General features: G+C 51.6%; 1 protein-coding gene across 7 annotated transcripts in view; it reads left to right on the top strand.

The window, feature by feature from the left end:
• The window catches only part of TBL1X (transducin beta like 1 X-linked), a 246,677-nt gene extending 220,046 nt beyond the window's left edge, over positions 1-26,631 (top strand). For 6 of the 7 annotated variants that reach the window (XM_059883400.1, XM_059883399.1, XM_059883401.1 and 3 more), the window contains 12 exons: positions 1,263-1,527; positions 5,133-5,265; positions 5,911-6,052; positions 7,551-7,614; positions 7,749-7,846; positions 10,231-10,291; positions 15,797-15,918; positions 18,577-18,651; positions 19,162-19,289; positions 22,065-22,230; positions 23,862-23,963; positions 24,916-26,631. In XM_059883400.1, the coding sequence (XP_059739383.1) occupies positions 1,263-1,527; positions 5,133-5,265; positions 5,911-6,052; positions 7,551-7,614; positions 7,749-7,846; positions 10,231-10,291; positions 15,797-15,918; positions 18,577-18,651; positions 19,162-19,289; positions 22,065-22,230; positions 23,862-23,963; positions 24,916-24,942 (1,383 nt within the window). In that variant the 3' untranslated portion in view covers positions 24,943-26,631. The remainder of the gene's footprint in view (positions 1-1,262; positions 1,528-5,132; positions 5,266-5,910; positions 6,053-7,550; positions 7,615-7,748; positions 7,847-10,230; positions 10,292-15,796; positions 15,919-18,576; positions 18,652-19,161; positions 19,290-22,064; positions 22,231-23,861; positions 23,964-24,915) is intronic. The other variant, NM_001145232.1, reaches the window with a different exon arrangement.
• Positions 26,632-27,603: the final 972 nt, after the last annotated feature.

Genomic DNA, 27,603 nt, shown 5'->3' with positions numbered 1-27,603 from the left:
ATGACTGAGTGACTTTCACACACACACACCCAGTTTCCACGTCTTTCATTTCCATACCTTCTCTCCCTTGTCAATTCAAAGTCCAACATCGCCTAGAGGAGACTGCAAGGTCGTCTCATTGATCACTTAGCTTTCCGGTTGTTAGGAGTGAGATGGTGTGCGTTTAGAGTTTAGGCAAGGAAGCGTTTTATTACTCTGCGCAGTTGCTACCTTTTGCAAAATCGTCATCCGTCTGGGGCATGAATATGCAAAGAAGGAAGGTGATGTAGAAGCCGTCTGGCCAGCCGGTCAACACTGGCCACTCCATGGGCATAATCAGGGGATGAGGGTGGCTTCTTTTTGCCACGTTCTACATTGTTTTCTGTTGTTCCCTAATTTTCAAATATCGTGTAGTATCCGGTAGTCGGCTGGGGTGCTGTTTCATTCGAGCACTTTGTAGGTGATACGTACGTCCTTCAGTTCTTCCTGATTTATGAGGGAAAAACGGTCTAAAACCTGTCTGAACATCTAGCAGGCACAGCGAGAGGCCTGGAGTTTCTTGTGACTCTAATAATCAGAGCACCTTCTCAGGAAAGGACTCTCTTACTCCCTCCTGTGTTTTCTAAAAGGGTAGGAGATTTTTTTTTTTTTTTCCTCATCCCCGATGGAAACTAGGAAACTGAGAGGAAGCTGAGGAAATAGGCGTGGTAACTCAGCGGTGCCGTTGTTAGCAGTTTCGTGGCTGCATTTGTCTGCATCCTGAGTCCCCAGAAGTCACTTCACATGGCAGAACATGCGTTTGATAATATCAGATGGAAGGATACGCTATGAGTCAGAGCCTGATTGTTGGGGGTGGGGGGGCGCAGGACTTTCCAGCTTGAGCCAGAGACTTCTCAGAGCGGAGGGGGCATCCTGTGCACTTCAGGATGTTGGGTGGCATCTCTGGTCCCTCCCCACTACATGCCAGCTGCACCCCCCCGCAGTCATGACCACCAGACACGCCTCCAGATTTTCCCAGATGCCCCCCTGCCCTGAGGAGCACGATCGCCCCCTTCCATTGAGACCACTGCAGCCCTCCGGTTGTGATGGGAAATAGGAGGCTTGGGGTGACCCCCTCACGTCTGGGTTCAGGTTGTTATTGACCGAGTGCTGGGTGTCTATGGGCCACCCCTTCCCGGTCCCAGCCCCCCACGCCTCCCCGGGGCCCCAGGCACCTGCGTTTCCAACCCAGGAGACGCCCAGCCGGAGCTGACCCACCCCCCTCCCCGGGGCTCTGTCCACAGGACGGCACGGTGTTCGACGGCCGCCCCATCGAGTCCCTGTCCCTGATCGACGCGGTGATGCCGGACGTGGTGCAGACGCGGCAGCAGGCCTTCCGGGAGAAGCTGGCCCAGCAGCAGGCGGCTGCGGCCGCGGCAGCTGCAGCGGCGGCGGCAGCCGCAGCAGCAGCGGCCACGACGGCAGCGCCCGCGGCCGCTTCCCAGCAGAACCCACCAAAGAACGGCGAGGCCACAGTCAACGGGGAGGAGAACGGAGCACACGCCATCAGTGAGTGTGGGATGCCTGGGTCCAGCGGGCTCCTCTAGTGTCCTCTGACTCTGGCTGGGTCCGCTGGACGGTGCCCTGCAGGCCTTGGCTAGCGTTTGCTTACTCTGCACCCAGGAGGCCTTCTTGCTCCAATTTTCCCATCGAAGTCCTTAGATGTGGTTGGTTTGTTTAATTGGAGAATAATTAACGTGCAGTATCGTGTTGGTTTCCACCATCCATGAACACCAGCGTCTGCATAGGTACACATAGGTCCCCTGCCGTCCATCAACACGAAGCAGCCATAGGTATACACGTGATAAATATGTCCCCTCCCTCTTGAAGCTCCGTCCCAGCCCATCTCCTCCCTAGGTTGTTTACAGAGCTCCCTGCATCACAACAGCATATTCCCATGCGTGTGTGTGCACAAAGTCGCTTCCGTCACTTCCGCCTCTTTTGCGACTCCTGTGGGCTGTCGCCTGCCAGGCTCCTCTGTCCACGGGCTTCTCCAGGCAACAGTAGTGGAGCGGGTCGCCGTTTCCTCCGCCCAGGGGCTCTTCCCAAGCCAGGGATCGAGCCCCCGTCTCTTGCGTGGGCAGGCGGGTTCTTTACCATGAGCGCCACGTGGGAAGCCCCAGCACATTCCCGCTGGCTGTCTAATTGTATACGTGGTACCGATGACGTGACTCTCTAATACCTGCACATCCTCTGCTGTAGGAGTTCTGCTGCTTTGACAGCTCACTGGGTGTAAAGGTAGTCGTGTTGCCGTGTGAACACCGCCCGGCTCAGAAGGGTCTCATCTCTGGAGGCGCCCTGCACTGTCCTGCCCTGCAGACAGATTCTGACATGACACTCAGAGCCCATGGTCACTGAGAGGTTACCAGGCCCTCATAGCGAATGCCGACTTATGTGGTTGGTTGCAGCAGGGTTCTTGTTAACTAATGCCCAAAAGTGTGTGCGAAATGAGGCAGAGAGCTCTTTGCAACCTCATGAACTGTAGCCTGCCAGGCTCCTCTGTCCATTGAATGCCTCAGGCAAGAGCACTGGAGTGTGGGTAGCCACTTCCTTCTCCAGGGGATCTTCCCAACCCAGGGATCGGACGGACCTGCGTCTCCTGCATTGGTAGGTGGATTCTTTACCATCCGAGCCGCCAGGGAAGGCCAGAGAACCTCCTGCTTACAAATTCAGAGACAGCTTCAAGGAAGTTCTACGTTCAGAGTGTGTGTGTACATGCATGTAAGTCTCTGCCAGTGAGTGTGTCTTCTTCCCTATTTTGAATGCCCCTTCCCTCTGAAGTGCTGTGCACACCCGAGGGGGAAGATTGTCATCTCCGGGCCGAGGCCTCTCCCCACTGGAGTTGGGACATGGCTCTACCACTGGGCAGAGAGAAGGGCCAGGCTGCCATGCAGGATGGCTTCAAGACTGTCTGTGCAGTGTCGAATCAAATGACCTCCCATCAGCAGGCCCCATAATCATTGTTCACAAGGTTCGCAAGGACAGGGTCCCAGGAAAGGAGAAGAAAAGATAACGTGGCTTGTGCCCGCACGTCATTCGTGGGTGTGCCCAGTCACATGGGGTCTCTCCGTCAAGGTGCTAAAAGTAAAACAGGAAGAAGGTGAACATCCTCGTTTGCTTCAGCTACAGCCCAGAAGGTGAACGTCCCCGTTTTCTTCACCTTCCACCCCAGAAAGGAAGCGTAATTGGTGAGGCTTGAGAAATCTATGTACCTACTGCTGTTACAGAAATCTTGCAAACTTTTTAAACTCCATGTCTTTCAATCTAAAACGCCAAGGGAGCGTAGCCACGTGGAGACAGGTGCATACCTCAAGCTGCGCTGGAAGCTCCCAGCTCCTCCTTCGTTTGAGGGGGCCTCTGCAATGGGGTTACTTTCCACCTGAGGGCTGGCCACCAGCCTCCCCCCGCAACACACACATACACATGCATGCAATGTCCACTGTTTTCCAACTTCTACTCTGTCCCACCTGCTCTTATTAAAAGGCGGCTTCAGCGAGACTTACAGCGTCTGAAGTTAGACTTCATTTTGACCTTCAAGAACCTTCTTTCTTGTGCCACATAGAAGGGGAAAAAGTGGATCCACTTTTCAGGACTTTGCTGGGGGCTCACATGGTAAAGAATCTGCCCACAGGGCAGGAGACCCAGGTTCCATCCCTGGGTCAGGAAGATCCCCTGGAGGAGGAAATGGCAGCCCACTCCAGTATTCCTGCCTAGGGAAATCCCATGGACAGAGGAGCCTGGCGGGCTACAGTCCATGGGGTCGCAAGGAGTCAGCATGACTGAGCGACTTAACGCTAAAGCATGATCCAGGATGAGTCTCTTCTGTGCGGCATCTACCATGACTTGTTGCCACCATCCTTTCACAACCTGGAGTCCCCATTGGGTCATCTGGGCTGTGTCTGCATGGCTTCAAAAGCCTGGAACACACTTAGCTCCAGTAAGAAAATAGCATTGGAGTCCCAACACCATGAGGTTGTTAGCAGGCCAAGGGGTTGTGAGTGGTGAGCCTTCTGGAAGAAGGATTGCGTGTCCGTGTGGGAGCTTCGTAGGTAAGCAGGTGACGCCTCAGGAAGATGTCTTATAAAATCACTTGTCCCGTCAACAGAAGGAACTTTTGCTGAGGAAACTTTATATCCTAATTATTCTCACTGTCATTTGAATTGTAACTTGCATTCTAGCAGCAGTATTTGCAACTGACTTGTTGTTCAGTTGCTAAGTTGTTCACCAGTAAAGATCTCATCTGCCAATGCAGGAGATACTAAGAGATGCGGGTTCGATCCCTGGGTCGGGAAGATCCCCTGGAGGAGGAAACAGCAACCCACTTCAGTATTTTTGCCTGGAGAATCCCTGTGCACAGAGAAGCCAGGTCACAAAGACACGGACGTGACACAACGACTTAAACAGCAACAGCACAACTTAAGTTCTAGGCATATAACAAAGAGTGAGACGGCCTTTGGGATTCAGAAACTCCTAATTTCACTTGTGTTGCTCTTGTTCATTCGGTGGTGTCTGACTCTTTGAGACCCCATGGGCTGTAGCACGCTGGTCTTCCCTGTCCATCACCATCTCCCGGAGTTGGCTCAGGCTCATGTCCATTGAGTCAGTGATGCCATCCAACCGTCTCATCCTCTGCGTCCCCCTCTCCTCATTGACTTCTTAGGAAAATGTAACAAAATATGCGTCTTTTTACTGTAGACATAAAAGACAGAGATCAGATCAGATCAGTCACTCAGTCGTGTCCGACTCTTTGCGACCCCGTGAATCGCAGCACGCCAGGCCTCCCTGTCCATCACCAACTCCCGGAGTTCACTAAGACAGAGAAGAAAGCTTCAAATTCTGCTCAAGAGACAGCTGTCTGTTTGTGCCCAGTCTCATTCCCATTGTTATTACCTATGAGCCTGGCCCTAGTTACAAAGAATAAACACCAGTTTTTAATTCCCCTATCAAATTTGGAGACTGTGAAGACTTCACAGAAGCCATCACCTGGTTCCAATTGTCACAAGTGACCTGGCAGTGCAGCGGAGGAAGTTATCTGTCAAGCTTAAATGCTCTGAGGATGGATGGGTTTCTTCCATGTCAGTGAGACACGTGTCCTGTCCTGTTCCCCGCGACAGATAATCACTCGAAACCAATGGAAATAGATGGAGACGTGGAGATCCCGCCCAGCAAAGCCACCGTCCTTCGGGGCCACGAGTCCGAGGTGTTCATTTGTGCCTGGAACCCTGTCAGTGACCTCTTGGCTTCGGGGTAAGGGGTCAGGCCGGGGGTGCCCGGGGTCCAGATATCCGAGTCCTCCAGGATCAGGTTGGGGGCTTCCTGGGGTCCAAGTGTCCAAGTCATCCACGGTCAGGTTGGGGGTTGCCCAGGGTCCAGGTATCCGAGTCCTCCAGGGTCAGGTTGGGGGGTGCCTGGGGTGTGGGTGTCCAAGTCCTCCAAGGTCAGGTTGGGGGATGCCCAGGGTCCAAGTGTCCGAGTCCTCCAGGGTCACATGGAGGGTGCCCACGTTCCAGGGGTCCGAGTCCTCCAGGATCAGATTGGGGGGTGCCCGGGGTCCAGGTGTCCGAGTCCTTCCTCCTGGGATAGACACTCCCTTTCTACGTCATGTGTGAAATCTTCTCAGAGCGTACAGAGCAGGGCTTTGAGCGGGGGGGAACCCTTGGGGTGTCTAAGCCTGTGCAAAAGTCCGTATTCAGCCGTTTTCTCAGCTGTGTGGAAAGCTATGCACAGACATTTAAAATGATGAGGGCACCTAAGAGTGGAGAGAGAAAACCACGGTGATTTTTTTTTTGGAGCGACATTAAAAAGATAGAGACCCAGCCAGGCGACAAGCAACAGTGGGTGTTGCTTGCTCTGGGCCCGGAAGCTTGAGGGCCAGCTGTGTTCCTTGCGCAGGTCCGGAGACTCGACTGCCAGGATATGGAACCTGAATGAAAACAGCAACGGGGGCTCCACGCAGCTGGTGCTGAGGCACTGTATCCGGGAGGGGGGCCACGACGTCCCCAGTAACAAAGACGTCACCTCGCTGGACTGGAACGTAAGCTGCCTCCCTCCCGGACGCCGTCGGGGACACCTGTGCAGTCCCCACGACCTCGGTGACAGCTTGTGGTGTTGGGCGGAGCTGGGGCGGACCCCAGGAAGGGGACGGGATTGTGGGTCAGCCCACCCGGGGGTCCGGGCCGACCGCCAGCCTGATGGTGTTCAGTAAGCTGCACGTCGGCGGCAGGAAGAGTCTGGCGGCTTTATCAGGAAGCCTGTTATGTGGGGGTACCCTGAGGTGTGCCCAGGGAGATGCGAACTTCCCACCCGACCCTCAGCATCTGTGCCCGGACACACACACAGCTCTCCAGCATCTTTTCACTTTCTCTTTATCACGTTCTTTTTTTCTTTTTGGACTGTACAGTTTATTTTTTATTTTTTTCTGTTTTTGATATTATTTTATTAATTTATTTTAATTGGGGACTAATTACTTTACAATATTATAGTGGTTTTTGCCATACTTGACATGAATCTGCCACAGGTATACACATGTTCCCCATCCTGAACCCACCTCCCTCCCCATCCCATCCCTCTGGGTCATCCCAGTGCACCAGCCCCGAGCACCCTGCCTCATGCATTGAACCTGGACTGGCGATCTGTTTCACATATGATAATATACATGTTTCAATGCTATTCTCTCAGATCATCCCACCCTCGCCTTCTCCCACAGAGTCCAGAAGACTATTCTGTACATCTGTGTCTCTTTTGCTATCTCGCATACATGGTTATCATTACCATCTTTCTAAATTCCACATATATGCATTAGTATACTGTATTGGTGTTTTTCTTTCTGACTTGCTTCACTCTGTATAATAGGCCCCAGTTTCATCCACCTCATTAGAACCGATTCAAATGCATTCTTTTTAATGGCTGAGTAATATTCCAGTGTGTATATGTTCCACTCTTTCTTATCCATTCATCTGCTGATGGACATCTAGGTTGCTTCCATGTCCTGGCTATTTATTATAAACAGTGCTGCGATGAACATTGGGGTACACATGTCTCTTTCAGTTCTGGTTTCCTCGGTGTGTATGCCCAGCGGTGGGATTGCTGGGTCGTATGGCAGTTCTAGTTCCAGTTTTTTAAGGAATCTCCACACTGTTCTCCGTAGTGGCTGTGCTAGTTTGCATTCCCACCAACGGTTTATCACGTTCCTGGATGTCCTGTCATTTCATCACAAACTCTTCTCTTGTCAGAGTATCTGCAGCTATTTCAAAGCTCGTCAAGGTCTCCCAAAGTCACTCAGTAACTTTTCGTACGGTGTCTTTTATTGGTGTCGTCATTGGTGACGGGGTGCGGTGTGTTTCCCTCGCCCCCTGGCCTTGTGATGATTTTGGGGGAAGGAAGCCTGGGACTTCCCCTGGTGGCCCAGGGGTCAGGAGTCTGCAGCTCTGTTGCAGGGGCCGTGAGTTTGACCGACCCCTGCTCGGGGAATGGAGGCCCTGCCTGCAGGCTGTAATAAATAGTTTGTGTTGGTGTGTGTTTCTGGCCCACAGAGTGACGGGACACTGCTGGCTACGGGTTCCTATGATGGTTTTGCAAGAATATGGACAGAGGATGGTAAGTCCTCCTGGCCCCGCCTCCCTCGCGTCAGGGTTGGAAGAGGGGGTACTTTCAGTTGCCATCATCTGGGGTACAGACCGAGCATGTCTCAGAAGTCACCCTGATTTCTCTCTTTGTTTTTAACCTACCAGGTAACCTGGCCAGCACCTTAGGCCAACATAAAGGCCCCATCTTCGCCTTGAAGTGGAACAAGAAGGGCAATTACATTTTGAGTGCTGGAGTAGACAAAGTGAGTGTTTGCGTGAGATACCTTGCTTTTTTCAGCTATGTTTAATCTCTCGGGAAACATCACGGTTTCTTTGAATTCTGGAAATTCTACCTCCCCCTTAAGAAATCAAAGGGGCCTTGTTTGGAGGTTTTGTGAGCTTCTGTGGTTTTGATCTTCTGGAATTCTAGAACCTCTGAGTGAAAGACTGTCTACCATGATGAATCAACTGTGGCAGGAATAATAACAGTGTTCTTGAAAATGATATCTTCTCAGGGATGAAATTTAAGTTAGGGATACTGGCTTTGGCCCTCGGTGCGTGCTTAACCCAGAGTGGCTAACCTGTATTTCTGATCCATAAAAGCTTTTGGATAAGTCATGTTTACTTTTGTCCAGTGTGTGTTTAAGGTAACACATAGTAAGTTGTGAGGTCCTTGGGATAGCAAATGAGTCAGGCACGACTGAGTGACTGAACTGAACTGATAGTAAGTTGTTACAACAACTGATGTGGTATGTGAAGTTGTGTCAGAATTGTGAAAGTGTTTATATATTCTCTGCCATGCCAGACTTGTGACTGGCTCAGTTAAGAAAAAAGAGTTCAGTTCAGTTGCTCAGTAGTGTCCGACTCTTTGCGACCTCATGGACTACAGCACGCCAGGCCTCCCTGTCCATCACCAACTCCCGGAGTTTATTCAGACTCATGTCCATCGAGTTGGTGATGCCATCCAACCACCTCATCCTTGGTCGTCCCCTTCTCCTCCTGCCTTCAATCTTTCCCAGCATCAGGGTCTTTTCAAATGAGTCAGCTCTTCGCATCGGGGGGCCAAAGGATTGGAGTCTCAGCCTCAACATCAGTCCTTCCAATGAACACTCAGGACCAATCTCCATCAAAAAAAAAATCTCTGGGACTTCCCTGGCAGTCCAGTGGTTAGGACTTGGCGCTTTCCCTGCTCGGGGCCCAGGTTCAGTACCCGGTCAGGGAACTAAAATGCTATAAACCACACGGTGGAGCGGGGGATAAAAATGTTAATTGGTCCAGAGCTTCCCAGGTGGAGCTGGTGGTAAAGAACCCGCCTGCCAATGCTCGAGACTTATAAATAAGAGACGCAGGTTCCATCCCTGGATGGGGAGAATCCCCTGGAGGAAGGCATGGCAACCCACTCCAGTGTTCTTGCCTGGAGAATCCCACGGACAGAGGAGCCTGATGGACTTACAGTCCCTGGGGTCACAGAGAGTCAGACACGACTGAAGCGACTTAGCGCTGGAGCTGGCCTGAAGTTTTTCAAACACACTCAGTGCTGTCAGTATCTCGCCAGGAACATTAGCGCTGTTGATACAAAGTAGAGCCAGTTTTTCCTAAAGGAAGATCTTTGTTAAAATGTCAATGACAGGGAGGCGTCAAGTTTCCAATTTAGCTGAAAATTCCAGTTGAGAATTAATTCCAAATGTTTTGCATTGAACTGCCTCCGGCTTCTTCCCCAAGTGTCTCCCCAACACTATAATGTGTTCAGAAGCATTCGTGACTTCCTCTGTCTTCTGGGGTGGAGATCTTTTTTTTTTTTTCTTCTTCTTAATATGTACAGCAATACATCAGGGCCAGACCCCAGTGGAACCCAGTTCCTCTAGCCTGTGTAGTGTCCCCACTTCACAGAGTGACGGTCAGGGGGATTTTCAGAAATAACCATTTCTGCAGTGTTTCAGTTGGAAAATTGGTCCAAACTGGAGTTTTAGATATGCTTTGTTTGTTTGTTTGTTTTTTAATAATTTTTCAAGTTTGGGACTTCCCTGCTGGGTCCAGTGGTTAAGACTCTACACTTTCCAGTGCAGAGGGACACATGTTCGATGCATGGCTGGGATCTCACGTCCTGTGCAACCAAAAATCTCTTCATTTAAAAAGAAAAGTTTTTTTTTTAATGATAGATATTCAAGTTTGAGGATAAAGATGGGACTCCCACCAAAATTGGTAGCTTCCTGCCTATCAGTTACGGCTGCTGTCGTCCGGAGGAGTATGATAATCAGACAGGCGTGGCTGAGTTCATAAGTGTGATGTCTGGGTGATTTAAGTGTGTAAGACACACCCTGGATTCCAAAGAGTGGGCATAAAAGACACAGGCCACATGCTGCGAATATATTGATTGACGTTGAAGTGACATTTTCACTGTGCTGGAGTGAAATAAACTGTATATTGTGAAAATAAGTTTTACTGTTTTGGTTTTTTGTTTTTTTTTTTTTTAATTTTTACTGTGGTTACTAGAAAATTTTAAGTTGAGCAGTGCTAGTTTAGAAAAAAAGAAGGGCTCGCTGTGTTCTCATGTGTGACAAATTTTTCTGGAGATAACTTTCCGGGAGGAACCAGTAACTAAATTTTTTTCTTTTTCTTTTTCTTTTTTTTTTTTTGCGGAGCACAGACAACAATAATCTGGGATGCTCACACAGGAGAAGCCAAACAACAGTTTCCATTTCATTCCGGTGAGTACTTTTTTAATACTTTTTTTTTTTTTTAACTTTCCTTGTTTTTAATTCAAAAATAAGAATTCGGAGTCCTGAGAACGGTCTCTTAACGTAACGGTGAATGCTCGGAAGAAGGCATGCCTCATGAGCAGTGCTGAGCATGCAAGGTGGACGTTGGGTGATGCATTGAGTGGCCCTGAGGTGATGTGTTGGTCGCCATCCGAGGTTCTCTCCTACTGGGCAGATCCAGGTTCCTGGTGATGCTCAGAACCACAGGGCTGGCCCCCAGGACTCCCCAAGCTAGCGCGACCCACCTCGCTGCCTGGGAAGGGCTCCAAGCAGGAGGGGAGGGGTGTGGTCCTGCAGAAGCAGCCTGGGAGGAGAGGTTCCCCGCAGGGCCCTCAACATGACTGTGACAAAGGCACGCAGTCCTTCGTTCCCTCCTGGTTCGACCAGCAGGCCCCGGGAGGGGCCCCGTGCATACCTCGCCCTGCTGGAGAGGCAGGCAGCCCATGTCTTCCGTGGCTCTGCTCGGGGACTCCATGCTGCACACGTCTCTGGGGGTGCTGGCTGGGGGTGTTTCATACTGTTTTACTCTTAACAGCAGTGATGAAGGTGGGAGTCGCTGAGCCTTTTGTAGAATTGTGTTTCCCCACCAGGAAGTGGGCAGGGCTCCAAGAGCAGGGAGCTTGGGCGCCCAACCTGTGAGTGTGTGTATGTGGGTCTGTTTGTGTGTTTCTGTGTATGTCTTTCTGTGTGGCAATGTGTATGTGTTGCAGGGGGGGTCTGTGTATGTGTCTCTCTGTAGGGGAGTCTTTGTGTGTGAAGGAGGCGTCTCTGTGTGGGTGTGTGTCTCTTTGTGGAAGGGGTCTGTGTGTGGGTGTGTGTCTGTGTTTGGGTGTGTGTCTCTTTGTGGAAGCGGTCTGTGTGTGGGTGTGTGTCTGTGTGTGGGTGTGTCTTTCTCTGTGGAAGGGGTCTGTGTGTGTGTGTGTGGGTGTGGGTGTGTGTCTCTCTTTGTGGAAGGGGTTTGTGTGTGGATGTGTTTCTGTGTGTGGGAAGGGATGTATCTTTGGGGGGTCTGTGGGTGTGGGTATCTCTCTGAAGGGGCGTGTCTGTGTGGGTGCGTGTGTGTTTGTAGGTGTGTGTCTCTGTTTGTGGGGTCTGTGTCTCTTGTGGGGGGGGTGGTCCGTGTGTCTCTGTGCGTGCCTCTGTGTGTAGGTTTGTGTGTCTGTGTCCATGTGTGTGTTTCCAGTGGGCAGAATGTGCAGAGCATTCACCGCTGTCTAGCTCCAGAACATTCCTGTCACTCCAGAAGGATACCCCTTACTTGTTAAGAAAGTGCTCTCTAGTGCCCTCTCCCAGCCCCTGACAACCCGGTCTCCATGATTTGATCCATGCGTGTCACCTCCTCCGAGCCGGCCGTCTGTGCCATGGACAGAGCAGACCGTGGCAGGTGAGCCTGCTGGATTTCTGTCGGGTTTGGCGTGAGCCCCCTTCGGGGATCGCAGCCTCATTACAGAGGCTAAGAGCATCTCAAGCTCTGTTGTAGGGAAGGGACTCAGCGACGGGGCAGAACCCTGCCAGAGTTCTGATTCTTCGTGCTGAGCACCAGTGTGCTCACGTGATGGGGGGATGTCTGTAACACAGACAGCTCTGGCTTCTGATTTTTTCAGAGGGGAATATGCCCATAAGTTTCCTGTACCAGTTTTCACCCTGAGGACTCTTGTATTGAGTCTTTCAGCAGGATGTAAATTTTCCCCAGAGCATTCCCAAGGTCCCAGGCTTTCTATCCCACGGACCACGTGTCTCTTCTGCCGTCAGGGAGCTTCTCACCTGGGGTGTTGCTGCCCACGGGTCGCCCCGTATCCCATTGCTGGGTTGGCTCTGGGTGCTATTTGCTCTTTATCTATACCGTGAAGTGGTGTGGTAGACACTGTCCAAGATGGAAGACAAGGGAGCGTGCTTTTCTTTAAGCTGTAGGGACAACCATCCCTCAGTGTGTGATGCGTTGATAATCAGCAGTTGACTTGCCTCTCCAGAGCTGTTCCCCATGAAGGCTTGGTGGGGGTGCCCTCGGTCAGCAAGAAACCTTAGGCCTCAGAGCTTAACAGGGTTCCACCGCTCAGCACTGAGAAAGAACAGGTTAAAAACAAGTGCAGGACGTTCCCTCGTGGCTCAGACAGAAAATAATCCGTTTCTGATACATGAGACCCAGGTTCAATCCCTGGGTCGGGAAGATCCCCTGGAGGAGGGCATGGCAACCCACTCATTTTTATTGATAGACTGTTGATAATACTGCCCGAGCCATGAGGGTCAAATCGTGGCTCAGACAGGACCTAACTAGTGGCTCAGATGGTAAAGAATCTGCGCGCAATTTAAGAGACCCAGGTTTGATCTCTGGGTCGGGAAGATTCCCCTGGAGAAGGAAATGGCAACCCACTCCAGTGTTCTGCCTGGAGAATCCCATGGACGGGGAGCCTGGCGGGCTATTACAGTCCATGGGGTCGCAAAGAGTCAGATACAACTGAGTGACTCATGAGGTGGGTAATACCCAAAGGCTTGGATAGATCTCAGAGGGCTTCTGCAGTTTGAAAAAAAAATAAAGTCAGACTCCAAGGAACACATCCTGGGTGAGATAGCATTTACATCTCAGTCCAGGGAGAGCATGGTGGGCCAACTAACATGGCCCAAGGGAGGTCCTGGTGATGTGGAACACGCTTGCGGCTCTTGACCACCGTGCTGGTTACATGGATCGGCCCTTGAGATCAAACCCTGTGACACTGCATACACAGCTGGGTCTGGACCCACTCACCTTCCAAGTCCAGCCAGTGCTGCAGGGCTGCGACGTGCAACCAGTGGGTGACGGATACAAGGTAGAGCCTTCCTGTAACATCTCTGCACCTTCCTGGGATTCTGTTTGTCGTTACTGTTCAGTTGCTCACTTGCGTTCAACTCTTTGCCGCCTCATGGACTGCAGGACACCAGGCTTCCCTGTCCTTCACCATCTCCTGGAGTTTGCTCAAACCCATGTCCATCGAGTCGGTGATGCCATCCAACCATCTGTCGTCCCCTTCTCCCCCTGCCTTCAATCTTTCCCAGCATCAGAGTCTTTTCCAATGAGTCAGTCCTTCCCATCAGGTGACCAGAAATATTGCAGCTTCAGCATCCTTGCTTCCAGTAAATATTCCGGGTTGATCTCCTTTAGGATGGACTGGTTGGACCTCCTGGCTGTCCAGAGGACTCTCGCACCGCAGTTCCAAAGCATCAATTCTATACCCTTTTCTCAAGTAAAAGTTAAAAGGAAAAAAGCAACGTGAAGCACGACTGTGCCTAGCGCGGTGCTGATGCTCAAACGTCATTGGCCAAGTGTGAGCAGGTCACCCACACCCCCTAGAACCGCTGAGCCCTCGTGACTGGTCGGGGGAGGGCGGGGTCCCAGCCACACAGTGCACACAGACCGACGACCCCGGTCAGCTGAGTACACAGCGTCCTCTGTTTAGATGGCCGGGGCTCAGCACACATTCGCTTTTAAGGCCAGGTGCCGCTAACCATCCCCGGAACCGCGTGCCAGACTGTCACCCTTCCAGGCGTATTAATTGCTTGCCTGAAGGCAGAGGCCGGCCCGGGAAATCTGTGACTTGGCTCATGCATGCGGTGTTATAAACAAGAGCAGCTGCGGGCTCTGCTTCCACACTCCCAGGATCGTCCTGCTGACCAAGTGGATCCGGCTCCTTCATTCCACTGGGCGCCTGTGGCAAATTCAGCAGGAGCCGTGGACGTGTGCTGAACCCCCTTTTTGGGTTCTTGAGAAAGCCAGTGTTGCCTCTCCGTGAAACCCTCCCCCTGCAGGCTCTGTGAGGGGTGGTGCTAAGATTTAGAAGCTGATGGGATCTGTCCTGCACTTCTGGAAGGCAGGAGGGTGGACGGGGTGCACCTCTGCTTTGAAGGTTAAGAACAGGGGCTTCCCTGGTGGTCCAGTGGTTAACACTCTACCTTTGCAAGGCAGGGGACTCAGGTTCGATCCCCGACCCAGGAAGATAGCGTGTGCCACGGAGCAAGTAAACACGTGCCCTACGACTCCTGACTTTGTGCTCCCCGATAAGAGAAGCTGGCTCAGTGAGAAGCCCGCACACCTCAGCTAGACAGTCACCCGCATAGCAGCCAAGACCCAGCACAGCCAGAAATTGCTCAGTGGCTCAGTCGTGTCTGACTCTTTGTGACCCCATGGACTGCAGCACGCCAGGCCTCCCTGTCCATCACCGACTCCCACAGTTTGCTCAAACTCATGTGCATTGAGTCGGTGATGCCATCCAGCCATGTCATCCTCTGTCGTCCCCTTCTCCTCCTGCCTTCAATCTTTCCCAACATCAGGGTCTTTTCCAATGAGTCGGCTCTTTGCATCAGCTGGCCAAAATATACATGTTAAAAAATTAATAAATATATGTTGAAGCTAAGGTTAGAAGGGGGTTGTCGGATTTATCATGTCCTGGGTGAGCTGGATTCTCGTCCCACTTCAGGGCTGACTTACGTGTAAGAAACACGTGAGACAAGGTTAGGTATTGATCAGTTGGCAAAGTTCTGTGCAGAGGCTTGCAGGACTTAACCCTCCTTTTCTGTAGAAACAGGGACGTGTCCGGAGAGAATGAGGGTGCTGAGTCATCTCCTGGGGACGATGGCAGAAGGGAAGCAAGCCGTCATGTCCCCCAAACCCTCACGGAGGTCTTCAAGCCAGCGGCCTCTGAGAAAGGCCCAGGACGTAGAGACGGTGTCCATCCTAAGGCCACATGTCTCCCCTCAGATGTTCTCGTCAACTCAGCATCTTCAAGTTGTAGAATGCAGTAACGGGTCATGGGGCATTTCTTTCAACCCTGATACCTTGAACATGGGGCTTCGCTGGTGACTCAGATGGTAAAGAATCTGCCTGCAGTGCGGAAGACCTGGGTTCCATCCCTGGATCAGGGAAGATTCCCTGGAGAAGGGAATAGCAACCCACTCCAGGATTTGTGCCTGGAGAATCCCATGGACAGAGAAGCCTGGCAGGCTGTGGTCCACGGGGTCGCAAAGAGTCAGGTATAACTGAGCGAGAGACACACACACATGTTGAACATAGGCTGTGAAGTCTTTTTCCTCCGCTCTCTCCCTTCCCCACCGAAAGAAAATCTATCACCCAGCCCGGTGACGTTCCCGGGAGCAGCAAGGTGCTTCTCCCCTACCATCTCACCTGCACCAGGGGAGCGAGTTGCTGTGTGCTCAGGGCACCGAAAGCATCACTTTGGGTGACGCTTTGGTGGGGGTCGGCTCTCTTTCTGGAGGCGTCTGGTCATCCTTGCAAATGTAAACCGCAGACCTCAGGGTCCGTGATGCACCGAGGCTGTGTGGGCACCGCGAGTCTTGCTTTAATCACATTGTCAGGTTTCTCAGCTCTGCTGCTGCCGCCTCTGAGTCAGCTGAGCTCTGTGCACACCTGCTCAATGCCCGTGTTGTCCGCTCTCCCCCACCCCTCCGCCCTTTGCTTCTCCGCAGCCCCTGCTCTCGACGTGGACTGGCAGAACAACACTACCTTCGCCTCCTGCAGCACGGACATGTGTATTCACGTCTGCAGACTCGGCTGTGACCGCCCCGTCAAAACATTCCAGGGACACACGGTGAGTGTGAGTCCTGAGTGTGGGGCCTCGGGTTCACGAAAGGTGTGTGGGGAGCTGGGAAACCGGCTGGTCTCTGCCTAGGATTAAAAGCCTACTTACTGTGACTGCCAACTCATTCTCCTCTAGCCTCCTTGGGACTGTTGAAGCTGCCTCCGGTGGTCAGTCATCCACCTGGGTTGGCACTGGTGTTTTTGTTTTGTTTTGTTTTTCTTTTTTAATTATCTGGCATGAGCCAGGTGTTGGATTTTGCAGGAAAGACACTAAAGTAGGTATTATAAAAATGTCTGAAGACATAAAGGGGAAAAAAAAGTACGAAAATTACTTTTTTAAAGTCAGCTTTGAAATAACAAACTGGTTTTACATTGGTTTCCAGATAAATTCATTTGGCTTCCTTCTTAGATGTGATTTTTTTTTCCCCCCTTGGAGAAATATAGCTGAGGGTGGCTGGCTGTGTAGGGCGTATGACTGTGCACTTTGGATCAAGGAGGAAGGAGAAAGAGAAACATGCCTGAAACCTGGGGTGCTGCTTGGTTATCCAGGGTGAATGCAAGCAGGCTTCTTGCAGAGACGACAGAGGGCTCCTTCCCCCTGCTGGAAGCTTGTGTTAGTTCAGTTCAGTTCAGTTCCGTTGGTCAGTTGTGTCCAACTCTTTGCAACCCCATGGACTGCAGCACGCCAGGCCTCCCTGCCCATCACCAACTCCTGGAGCTGCTCAAACTCATGTCCATTGACCCAGTGATGCCATCTAACCATCTCATCCTCTGTCGTCCCCTTTTCCCGCCTTCAATCTTTCCCAGCATCAGGGTCTTCTCCAGTGAGTCAGTTCTTTGCATCAGGTGGCCAAAGTTTTGGAGTTTCAGCTTCAGCATCAGTCGTTCCAATGAATATTCAGGACTGATCTCCCTTAGGGTGTACTGGTTGGATCTTCTTGCAGTCCAAGGAACTCTCAAGAGTCTTCTCCAACACCACAGTTCAAAAGCATCAGTTCTTTGGTGCTCAGCTTTCTTTATAGTCCAGCTCTCACATCCATACATGACTACTGGAAGAACCATAGCTTTGACTAGACAGACCTTTGTTGGCAAAGTAATGTCTGCACTTTTTAATATGCTGTCTAGGTTGGTCATAACTTTCCTTCCAAGGAGTAAGCGTCTTTTAATTTCATGGCTGCAGTCACCATCTGCAGTGATTTTGGAGCCCCAAAAAATAGTCTGCCACTGTTTCCCTCCCCATCTATTTGCCATGAAGTGATGGGACCGAATGCCATGATCTTAGTTTTCTGAATGTTGAAGCCAACTTTTTCACTCTCCACTTTCATTTTCATCAAAAGGCTCTTTAGTTCTTCTTCACTTTGTGCCATAAGGATGGTGTCATCTGCATATCTGAGGTTACTGATATTTCTCCTGCCCATCTTGATTCCAGCTTGTGCTTCTTCCAGCCCGGAGTTCCTCATGATGTTCTCTGCATATAAGTTAAATAAGCAGGGTGACAATATCAGCCTTGACGTACTCTTTCCCTGTTTATTACAAATCTGTTATTCCATGTCCAGTTCTAACTGTTGCTTCCTGACCTGCATACAGATTTCTCCAGAGGTAGTTCAGGTGGTCTGGTATTCCCATCTCTAAGAATTTTCCAGAGTTTGTTGTGGTCCACACAGTCAAAAGCTTTGGCATAGTCAATAAAGTAAGAAGTAGATATTTTTCTGGAACTCTCTTGATTTTTTGATGATCCAACAGATGTTGGCCATTTGATCTCTGGTTCCTCTGCCTTTTCTAAATCCAGCTTGAACATCTGGAAGTTCACGGTTCACGTACTGTTGAAGCCTGGCTTGGAGAGTTTTGAGCATTACTTTATTAGCGTGTGAGATGAGTGCAGATGTGCAGTAGTTTGAGCATTCTTTGGCACTACCTTTCTTTAGGATTGGAATGAAAACTGACCTTTTCCAGTCGTGTGGCCACTGCTGAGATTTCCAGATTTGCTGGCATATTGAGTGCAGCACTTTCACAGCATCATCTTTTAGATTCTGAAATAGCTCAACTGGAATTCCATCGCCTCCACTAGCTTTGTTCATAGTGATGCTTCCTAAAGCATTCCAGAATGTCTGGCTCTAGGTTGGTGATCACACCATCATGATTATCTGGGTGATGAAGATCTTTCTTATATAGTTCTTCTGTGTATTCTTACTACCTCTTCTTAATATCTTCTGCTCCTGTTAGGACCATACCATTTCTGCCCTTTATCATACCCATCTTTGCATGAAATGTTCCCTTGGTATCTCTAATTTTCTTGAAGAGATCTCTAGTCTTTCCCTTTCTATTGTTTTCCTCTATTTCTTTGCACTGATTGCTGAGGAAGGTTTTCTTCTCTCTCCTTGCTATTCTTTGAAATTCTGCATTCAACTTGTTTTACAGGTTCCTGGCTTTTTGCAGTGAGGATAGAGCGCTCCTGCCCCCTGCTGGAAGCTTGTGCCTACTACTCCCAGGCTTTTTTCAGCGAGGACAGAGCGCTCCTGCCCCCTGCTGGACGCTTGTGTTTACTACTCCCAGGCTTTTTGCAGAGAAGACAGAGCGCTCCTGCCCTCTGCTGGACTCTTGTGTTTACTACACCCAGGCCTTCATTTCTTTCTTTTTTTTTTTTTTTAAACCTTTTGCTCTCTTGCAGAATGAGGTCAACGCTATCAAATGGGATCCGTCTGGCATGTTGCTAGCCTCCTGCTCTGATGACATGACATTGAAGGTAAGGCTGCAAGGCTGGGCCGTGTGACCCTTGGTGACCCCTGGGGCCTCGTGCTGTGTCTTCGGTCCCAGCGCTCCTCCTGCAGCTGGCCGTTGTGCTGTGAGCACTCTTGCTGCCTCTGTCGTTTTTTTCTCTTTGCAAACGACGTGGCGCTTGCCCCGGCAGTGAAGCCCTGTTTATCAGTCGAGGTCCCGTGGAGCCTCCTTCCGTTCCCGAGGCCTTTCTCCCAGCCAATTACTAACTAGACCTGACCCGACCCGACCCTGCCTAGCTTCCGAGATCAGACCAGGGTGCTATGGAACTCTCTGGCCTTTCTCACGGGCGCCCCCTGGTGGTCAGCGGACGCCTCTGCCTGTGAAGCACCTGCCCCTTGTCAGCCGCCCACCCCGCTGGACGTCAGCTTCCCAGGGACAGAGAAACCTCTGCAGTGCTCCAGGCAGGAACGGTGCCGAAGCTCCCCGCAGTGGAAGAATCGGCCTTTGCTCACCGTGTTCCCGTTGCGTCCTGTAGATCTGGAGTATGAAGCAGGACACGTGTGTCCACGACCTTCAGGCGCACAGCAAAGAGATATACACCATCAAGTGGAGTCCCACCGGGCCGGCCACCAGCAACCCCAACTCCAGCATCATGCTGGCGAGGTAAAGGACAGACAGCCCGCACCCCAGTCTCGGTTCCCGAAAGCAGCCTTGGTGGCTGAGGCTGCGCCAGCCATGCGCCCAGTAAAAGTCATTCGTGTCCCCAAGAGACCAGGAGATGCTGTCAGTGTGTCTTGCAAACGTGTTCATGCCCTCAGATGCTAAAGAGTCTGCCTGTAATGCAGGAGACTCAGGTTGGGAAGTTCCCCTGGAGATGGGACAAAGCTACCTGGAGAATCCCATGGACAGATGAGCCTGGCGGGCTACAGTCTGTGGGGTCGCAAAGAGTTGGACACGAGTGAGTGATTCACATTCAGAGTTACTTAGAAACTTAACTCAAAGTGAAAGGGCCAGGAGATAGAGGTTATCACATGATAGCTAAGTTGAGATAAGGATGCTTTTAACCTTGAGGCTGGAGGGAGGAATTGCTTACATCCACCCTCCCAGCACTTTGCTTTGGTGAAGGTTTTTACTACAACTGAAGAAAGGAAGCAGTTTAGCTTGAACCCCAGGCTTGGTTGGGCTTCCCTGGAAGCTCAGTTGGTAAAGAATGTACCTGCAATGCAGGAGACCTGGTTCGATCCCTGGGTCAGGAAGATCCTCTGGAGAAGGGAGAGGCTATCCACTCCAGTATTCTTGGGCTTCCCTGGTGGCTCAGGTGGTAAAGAATCCGCCTGCAATGTGGGAGACCTGGTTTCGACCCCTGGGTTGGGAAGATCCCCTGGAAAAGGGAAAGGCTACCCACTCCAGTATTCTGGCCTGGGGAATTCCATGGACTGTATAGTCCAAGGGGTCGCAAAGACTTGGACACGACTGAGTGACTTTCAGTTCATTTCACTTCGCTTCGGGCTTGGTTTACTTGGCCCAACTCGGAGCTGCAGGTGGTGAGAGTGTTGATGGTGATAAAGGTTCCCCGGCCAATACCAGATCCAGCCTAACCTTTCGTCCTGGCTGTCCCCGGCTTTTTTGGCACCAGGGACCAGTTTTATGGAAAATCACTTTCCAAGGTTTACAGGATGATTCGAGTGCACTACATTTATTGTGCCGTTTATTTCTGTTATGATCGCGTCTGCTTCACCTCGGATCATCAGGCATCAGGTCCCGGAGGATGGGGACCCCTGGTGTGTGCAGTAAACCCCCTAAGACACCAGCATCGGATGCAGAGGACTAGCCAGTCAGTGACACACCAGAAGGGAGCAGAGCGGTTAGAAGTCCACAAAAGCTCCTCACTGAGGCGGCGTTCTGCAGACTTCTGTGTTCCCAGTCCTGCTCAGACCTCACTCAGGATACAGTGTTGCACTCCCAGTAGGATATTTTAATAAGAACCTTGAGGCACACAAGCTAAAGAGATTCCAGGAGTGAACATGGGACACACCGAGGGTTCTGGAGACCATGATCCCACAAAGCATGGTTGTGTGGTCTCGCCTGGGAAAGACAGGACTTGGGAGGAAGCGGCAGTGGGTTTTTTCCTGCAGAATTGGAGAGAATGGGTTAGTGGGGAGAATGGCTGGTGGCCCAGCCCTGCAGTAAATGAGGGGGAGACCCCCTCCCCTTGTCTTTGTCACATAGCAGTGGGATGAAGAATCTGTTACTGAAAGTGCCTGACCCAAGGCCGTCTCTCAGAAAACACAGAAAGGAATTCCTGTATCAGCTAAAAGCTGATCCAGAAAAACATGAGAGCTGTTATGCTCCTATTGCAAGCCACTGGCCTGAAATGCACTTAAAGGTCTGGAACAGAACGTTATCTTTTTTGTTTTGTTTTGTTTGATGACTTGTGAGGTGCTTTTGAATCACATGGTACCCATGACGGCCGTAAGTGAGCCTTCTAGGCGCCAAGCATAAAGGGATGGATGTAAGTCCCAGAAGAGGAAAGAAATGCCTGGGGAAACAGCTCTGTGGTGGGTGGGCTTCCCAGGTGGCCCTAGTGGTAAAGAAGCCGCCTGCCAATGCTGAAGATGTAAGAGACGTGGGTTTGATCCCTGGGTCGGGAAGATTCCCTGGAGGAGAGCACGGCAACCCACTGCAGTATTCTTGCCTGGAGAATCCCATGGACAGAGGAGCCTGGCGGGGATGCAGTCCATGGGGTCACAAAGAGTCAGGCATGAATGGGACAGCTTGGCACGCATGCACTCAAACGCTCTTCTTTCAGATTTAGACATAACTAAAATTTGCAGCTCCTGGGAGTGTGATTGTATATTTGGATGCGATTATATTTTAATTCCTGTGGGATTAAAATTTGTGTTCGCTCACTTAACCATTTCCCCGAATACGGCTCTCGGCTTTTTATTTTTGGCTTTGTTTTTCACTTGGCAGCGATACATGTGTTGTCAGTGGTGGGACCGTTTTAGAAAATTTAGCAAATACGTAGCATTTGTGTCTCACAGAAATGCAGAAATAAATGAGTGTGGCTGTCAATTTGTTCCCTTGATAATGGCACCCAAAAAGAGAAAGAGATTTATTGCATGACTTTTTAAAAAATTTATTTATCTTAATTGGAAGAGAAAAACTTTATGATGTTGTGATGGCTTTTGGCGTACCTGAGTATGAATTGGCCACAGGCATACATGTCCCCTCCCTGGACCGTGGCTTTGTGTTCAGTGCGTGTTGAGTCACATTCTAGAAGAGGAAGAAATACCCACTTACGGTCTTTGAGATGTAAGGGAAGTCACTCCCACTGTGAGAGTCACGTCCTCAGGAGACCGGCGGGAACCTGCCGACAGCTGTGGTGGCCTTTTTTGAACCCACAGGCGTCCGCGGTGACCATCTCTGTCTTTCCAGCGCCTCGTTCGATTCTACCGTCCGCCTCTGGGACGTGGAGCGGGGCGTGTGCCTCCACACGCTGACCAAGCACCAGGAACCCGTGTACAGCGTGGCCTTCAGCCCCGACGGGAAGTACTTGGCCAGCGGCTCCTTCGACAAGTGTGTGCACATCTGGAACACTCAGGTAAACTCCCTGCATGCCCACCGCCCGGGTCCCCACCAACCCCCCCAGCCCCACACCCAATACAGTCAAGTTCTCACTGACCCGTGGGCTTCCCTGGTGGCTCAGATGGTAAAGAATCCACCTGCATTGTGGGAGACCCGGGTTTGATCCCTGGGTTGGGAAGATTCTCCTGGAGAAGGGAATGGCAGCCCACTCCAGTGTTCTAGCCTGGAGAATCCCAGGGACAGAGGAGCCTGGCGGGCTACAGTCCGTGGGGTCGCCAAGAGTCGGATACAACTAGGCGACTGACAGTTTGATTTCACTTTCTTGGTGACCCCAGAACCTGAGTTTGCACTCAGGAATGCCTTGCCTCGGACACGGACATAGACACATCCCCAGTTCCCCGGACGGTCGGAAGCCCACCCAGCACCATCTGCCCCAGGCTCTTTGTGGATGCTGGGTCGCCCCTGCCAGGGACTCGGGTTATTTTTTTTCCGAGCCCTTGGCAGGAAACCTTGCACCCACTGCCTTCCATTGACAGCAGCAGGCATTGCGTGTGGTCCCAGGATGGATGAAGCGGGCACCCCGTTGGTGTGCCCTGAGGCCTGGCAGACACTGATGAACATGCTTTCTCAAGGGAGGTAGTAACGGATGCCACGTTAGCCAGCCTGGGGCCGAGGGTGGTCCACTGAGACCTCGGGCTCCTCCTCTGCGGCCGTCTCACGCAATCGTGCCTTCTTGGCAAATGAGACACGACAGTGGCCCTAATGTGAAGCCAGGCTGACAGCCGCCCATGTGTGTGCTCGGTCGCTCAGGCCTGTCCGACTCTTGCAACCTCATGGACTTATATTATGTAGCCCGCCAGGCTCCTCTGTGCACGGGATTCTCCAGGCAAGAATGGTGGAGTTAGGGTAGCCATTCCCTTCTCCAGGGGCGCCTTCCTGACCTAGGGATCGAACTCGCATCACAGGAGGATGCTTGACTTTCAAAAAAATTGCCATCAATAGCTGGGTTCTGCCTGCCATCAGCAGCTCAGCAAATCATTTTACTCACCCTTTTTTTTGTTTGTTTTTAAATCGGAGGATAATTGCTTTTTTTTACAGCTGATTTCTGCTATGCAGCAAGGCAATCAGCCATATGTATACATATGTCCCCTCCCTCTTGAATCTCCCTCTCCCCACCCGTCTTCAAGCCTCCAGGTAATGGCAGAGCACCGAGCTGAGGTCCCTGTGCTGTATATATATACAGCAGCTTCCCACATTTTGCATCCTTTTTCTCCCCCACTAAACCATAAAACTCTTTGAGTTATTCTGAGGCTCCCTTGAACACTCAGTGAGACGGAAGCCTGGTTGAAATATAAGCACGTATCCAATCTTGCTGACTTTCTCCTTCCCCCGGGAGGCGTGAGCCTGGCGGAAACCATAGAGGCTGTCTCTCTTGGTGGGCAGCCAAGGGTCCTTTAGGCAGGCCCCCCACACTGCGGCTACAGATCTGAGTCACATGTTCCCGCCAGGCCAGAGCTCCTTTAACTGAAAGTTCTATTAGCTTCTGTGGCTTTGCAAGCTTCTGGGCTGACATCCCCAGGTGGGGTCGGTGGGCAGGTGGCCTCGCCAGCGTTCCGCCTCTCGAGTGACGGCGCCCTTGCTTTGCAGAGCGGAAGTCTCGTGCACAGCTACCGAGGCACCGGGGGCATCTTCGAGGTGTGCTGGAATGCCCGGGGCGACAAAGTGGGCGCCAGTGCGTCAGACGGCTCCGTAAGCAGCACCCTGGGGCTTCCCCAGGCAGGAGAGGGGGCGGTGCGGGGAGCAGGGAGGGTTCGGGGAGGGTGGGGTCAACAACGGTCCAGACCCCTGAGACCCACGTAGGAGTACTCCCAGGGCTGTGACAGGCCTCAGAGACGTGTGTTGGTGAAGGAAGCATCTGGGCTGGGCAGTGCTCTGGGAGTGAATGTCTCTTCTTGCTTCCTGAATGATGTGTGTTTTTTTTCCTGGCGGAATTCGTGGTTCTCAGCTGCATCGGTTGCACCCTTGGAGACATTGGAGGTGTCTGGAGGCATTTGGGTTGTTAGTGCTTTTGGGGGGGTGGGTGGGGGGTTGCTGGCACCTGGTGTGGAAACCGGGGCTGCTGCTGGAAGTCTTAGGGTGCTCAGGACCTCCCCCCAACAGCGGAGAAGTGACCACCACATGACAGGTGATGAGGCTGAGCAGTTAACTTGGTCCACCCTTGGCTTCAACCTTTGTGCCCCCACCCAGACCCTCTGGTGATGAAGGCCCAACCTTCCATTCAACAGGTCTCCCGGGTCCCAGTAACCCTCTGCTGGTCCCCTGAGGTGTCTAGCTTTCTGCACTTGGAATTGCCCTGAGATGTAGGGCAGGGCGTTGGCTGGCTGGCTGTCAGCCTGCCCCCCGACCCTTACGCGAGCTGTGTGCTCAGGCTTCAGTTGCCATCTGCTCCACCATGTAGGGGTCTGGTCTGTGACACCCATTGACGGCTGTGGCCTAGGGTTGGGTGCTAATGATGTTTAGACACTCACCTGTCCGCTAGAGCTGGTCTGATTGAACCCTCTGGACTGTGTGAATAAAACTTTATTTATAAACAAGTGGACGGCGGGCCGGATTTGGTCCACAGGCCATGTGCCATCCTGTGCTCTTAAGGGCATCTGATGTTGCCTCTCAAGATAACAGGCGCTTTTCTCTCTCCTTTCAGGTGTGCGTGTTAGATCTGCGAAAGTAAACACACACAGAAAAGATATTATAGACATGAGAAGAGAATTCCGACGGGCCAGCAGTGGATGTGTGGGGTTGTAGCACTATTCAGACACAATTCCGTCAGCTCCGAAACAGCGCAAACCTGACCTTAGGTAGTGTCCTTTGAGACCAAGTCATCCCTGGCCACTGGAGTCTCTATTTTTTCTTTTTTTCTTTTTTTTCATAACCTCCACCGAGAAGTTTAAAACAGAAAACACACACGCAAGTGCTGTCAAAGGCGGGGAAAAGGAATGGTTTCCACCTGAAACGTCCAGCCCCAGGGGAGCGAGAAGCCACCAGCTTGACTCAGTGCATGGATCAATTGCCACCCAGAACAGGCTCCGATGGTTGAGACGAACGAAAAAACAGGAAAGGCTGTGCCAAAATGAAAAGAGAAAAAAAAATGCTGTGATAAACCAAAAGGGGAGGAAAAACTCCTCCCGTCAATGGGTTGTTTTTTTTTGTTTTTTTTTTTCCCCTAAACATTTGGACACTACAGTTAAACTCTCACAAGGATGTTCGAAAGACCAGTTTGTATGGATGAAATGGGTACCTTTGTAATCCCAACAGTTTCTATTTTCTAGAACCTTTGTCCCCGTGGTTTTTCTATGGGCTGGAATCCTGTCGTCTTGGTTGGGGTGGAAGGGTGGTGGAGGCGGGGCGGGCCTTGGGTCCCAGGTGGAGACTGTTACTGGGTGTCTTGCTTATTTGCTGTTGTTTCACCCACCAGAGAGACAGCCCCTCTCAGATGCGGTGCTTTCTGGCCTGCATCTTCCCCTCCCCCCTCCCCCCTCCCCCTCCCCCCCTCATAGTTGCCTCCCATCTTCCAGTCTCAAGGGCACTTTCGGCGCATAATAAGTGCTTTATGTAAGAAGGCAGGGCAAGGGGGACTTTTTACAAGGAGGGGGAAGAAGAAAAAAAAAAAGTGACTTATAAGAGAAAGAGCCCGGAGTATTTTTGGAGAAGAGAAAAAAGATATTTTTTATGTTAAAACAATTTTAAAATCGTAAAATGGCCATTCAGACACGAGAGCTTTGTGTGATTCCTATTTAACAACAAAAAAAGAAGCCTTTAGGAAGAGACAGGTAGAGGGGTCCCTTCACTTTGAACTTGGTGGAAAGCAGTGAGGGGACTCCGGGTGGGCAGCTCTGGGGTCGGCTTTGGGGCTGGTCTGTGCGGCCGGAGAGGAAGACCCCAGCCCCTTTTCTGCTCCAAGAAGACCTGGACGTTTCTTTCTTCCCAGTGCATTGGACCAGAACAGCGGACAAGGGGGTGCCCTCGAACCCAAGAAGCGTTCCCAGATCCAGCATCGCTGAAGGGGGGCCGTCGGAACCATCCCGCTCCACGACACCAATGCCGCCTTGTTTGAGACTCGTGGGCGTGGGTGGGGGGGACCCCCTCCAAACCAGGAGCAGCTCGGCCAAGTCCCTCCAGGGCTGACCAACTGGAGGGGCCTCCGGGACCTCACTGGGTCTCACAGCGACAGAAGTGATTGGAGAGAGGTTTTCAGTCCTGAGGGTGAATTAACAGAGGTAGGGTGTCTCAGTTCACAGGCCATCTTCACAGTTTGCTTCCTCTGGCAGCAGGTCAGGAGAAATTGCCCTTTTTTTTTAAACAATGAATCTTTTTACTGTTTTTAAAAAAAAAAAAAAATTAAAACATGGCTTTGTGTGTCCCTAGGGGAGTTTTCCTTTCCCTTGGATCAGGTAACCTTTGTACTTCTACTGCTGTCCTGACCCCATGCTGACCCAGCTTGTAAATTAGCAGCAGGGCCTCTGGGCTTATCCGTCTTCCCCCCGGGATGGGGCTGGCGGTGGGTAGGTTGGCAGCCCTTTTGTGTTCCAGCAACCAGCCTGGATGGTTTTGGAGGGTGGTGGTATCTGTCCATGGACCCCGAAGCCAACGGTAAGGCATGGCTAGGCCTTTGTGCAGAAGTTGGATTGTCCTGGGAGCACCCCCAAAGCCAGAGTGCATTCCTCTCTCTCAGCTCACTATCTATCTCCATGGATCTGAGAGTTTTTCAAACCCCCTTGACTGCAGAAGACCAACAGGCACTCTTCACAGGTCAGGCGTGTTCTCAGGCTCTGCTGTATCTAAACACTCAAACTTTCAGAAGGTCAGTGTTTGATTGGCGTCTCCACTCCCACCTTTGAAGATAGCAGACGCCCTCAGGCGTCCACGGATAATCACTGACCCCCCTCACCCCCCCCAAAATGATTAACTTTGAGATGCAGTTTGCAGAGGTCTAGTTGAACACCATCTGGACCCCTCCCCGAATGAAAACGTGTCACTGTCCACACAGCATCAGCTGCCCGGGGTCCAGACAAGGTTTGCATTTGATGAGCCAAATGCTGCTGGAGGGTGGTGAAGGTGGGATTTGATATAAAAGGCCCACGAGAGGATCGTCACGGGGAGGTTGGTACGCAGGGTCTCCCAAGTATTGACGGGGGCCTCCTGGTAAACCTGTACCAGGCTGGAAGTTGCCGGGTTGGAGCCAGGGGCTGTAAAGCCAAGGACACGGACTGGATACCGGGCGTGGTGATGAACTGAAGCTGCTGAGGAAGGCAGAACTGCCCATGAACCATCAGGAAGAGGCCCCGGGATGGGGACCACGAGGAGGAGGCAGCCGGCGCCTCTGAAATCATGC

Source organism: Bos taurus, chromosome X (assembly GCF_002263795.3).
Source record: "Bos taurus isolate L1 Dominette 01449 registration number 42190680 breed Hereford chromosome X, ARS-UCD2.0, whole genome shotgun sequence".
Taxonomy (NCBI): Eukaryota; Metazoa; Chordata; class Mammalia; order Artiodactyla; family Bovidae; genus Bos; species Bos taurus.
This window is presented reverse-complemented; position numbering and strand designations above follow the sequence as displayed.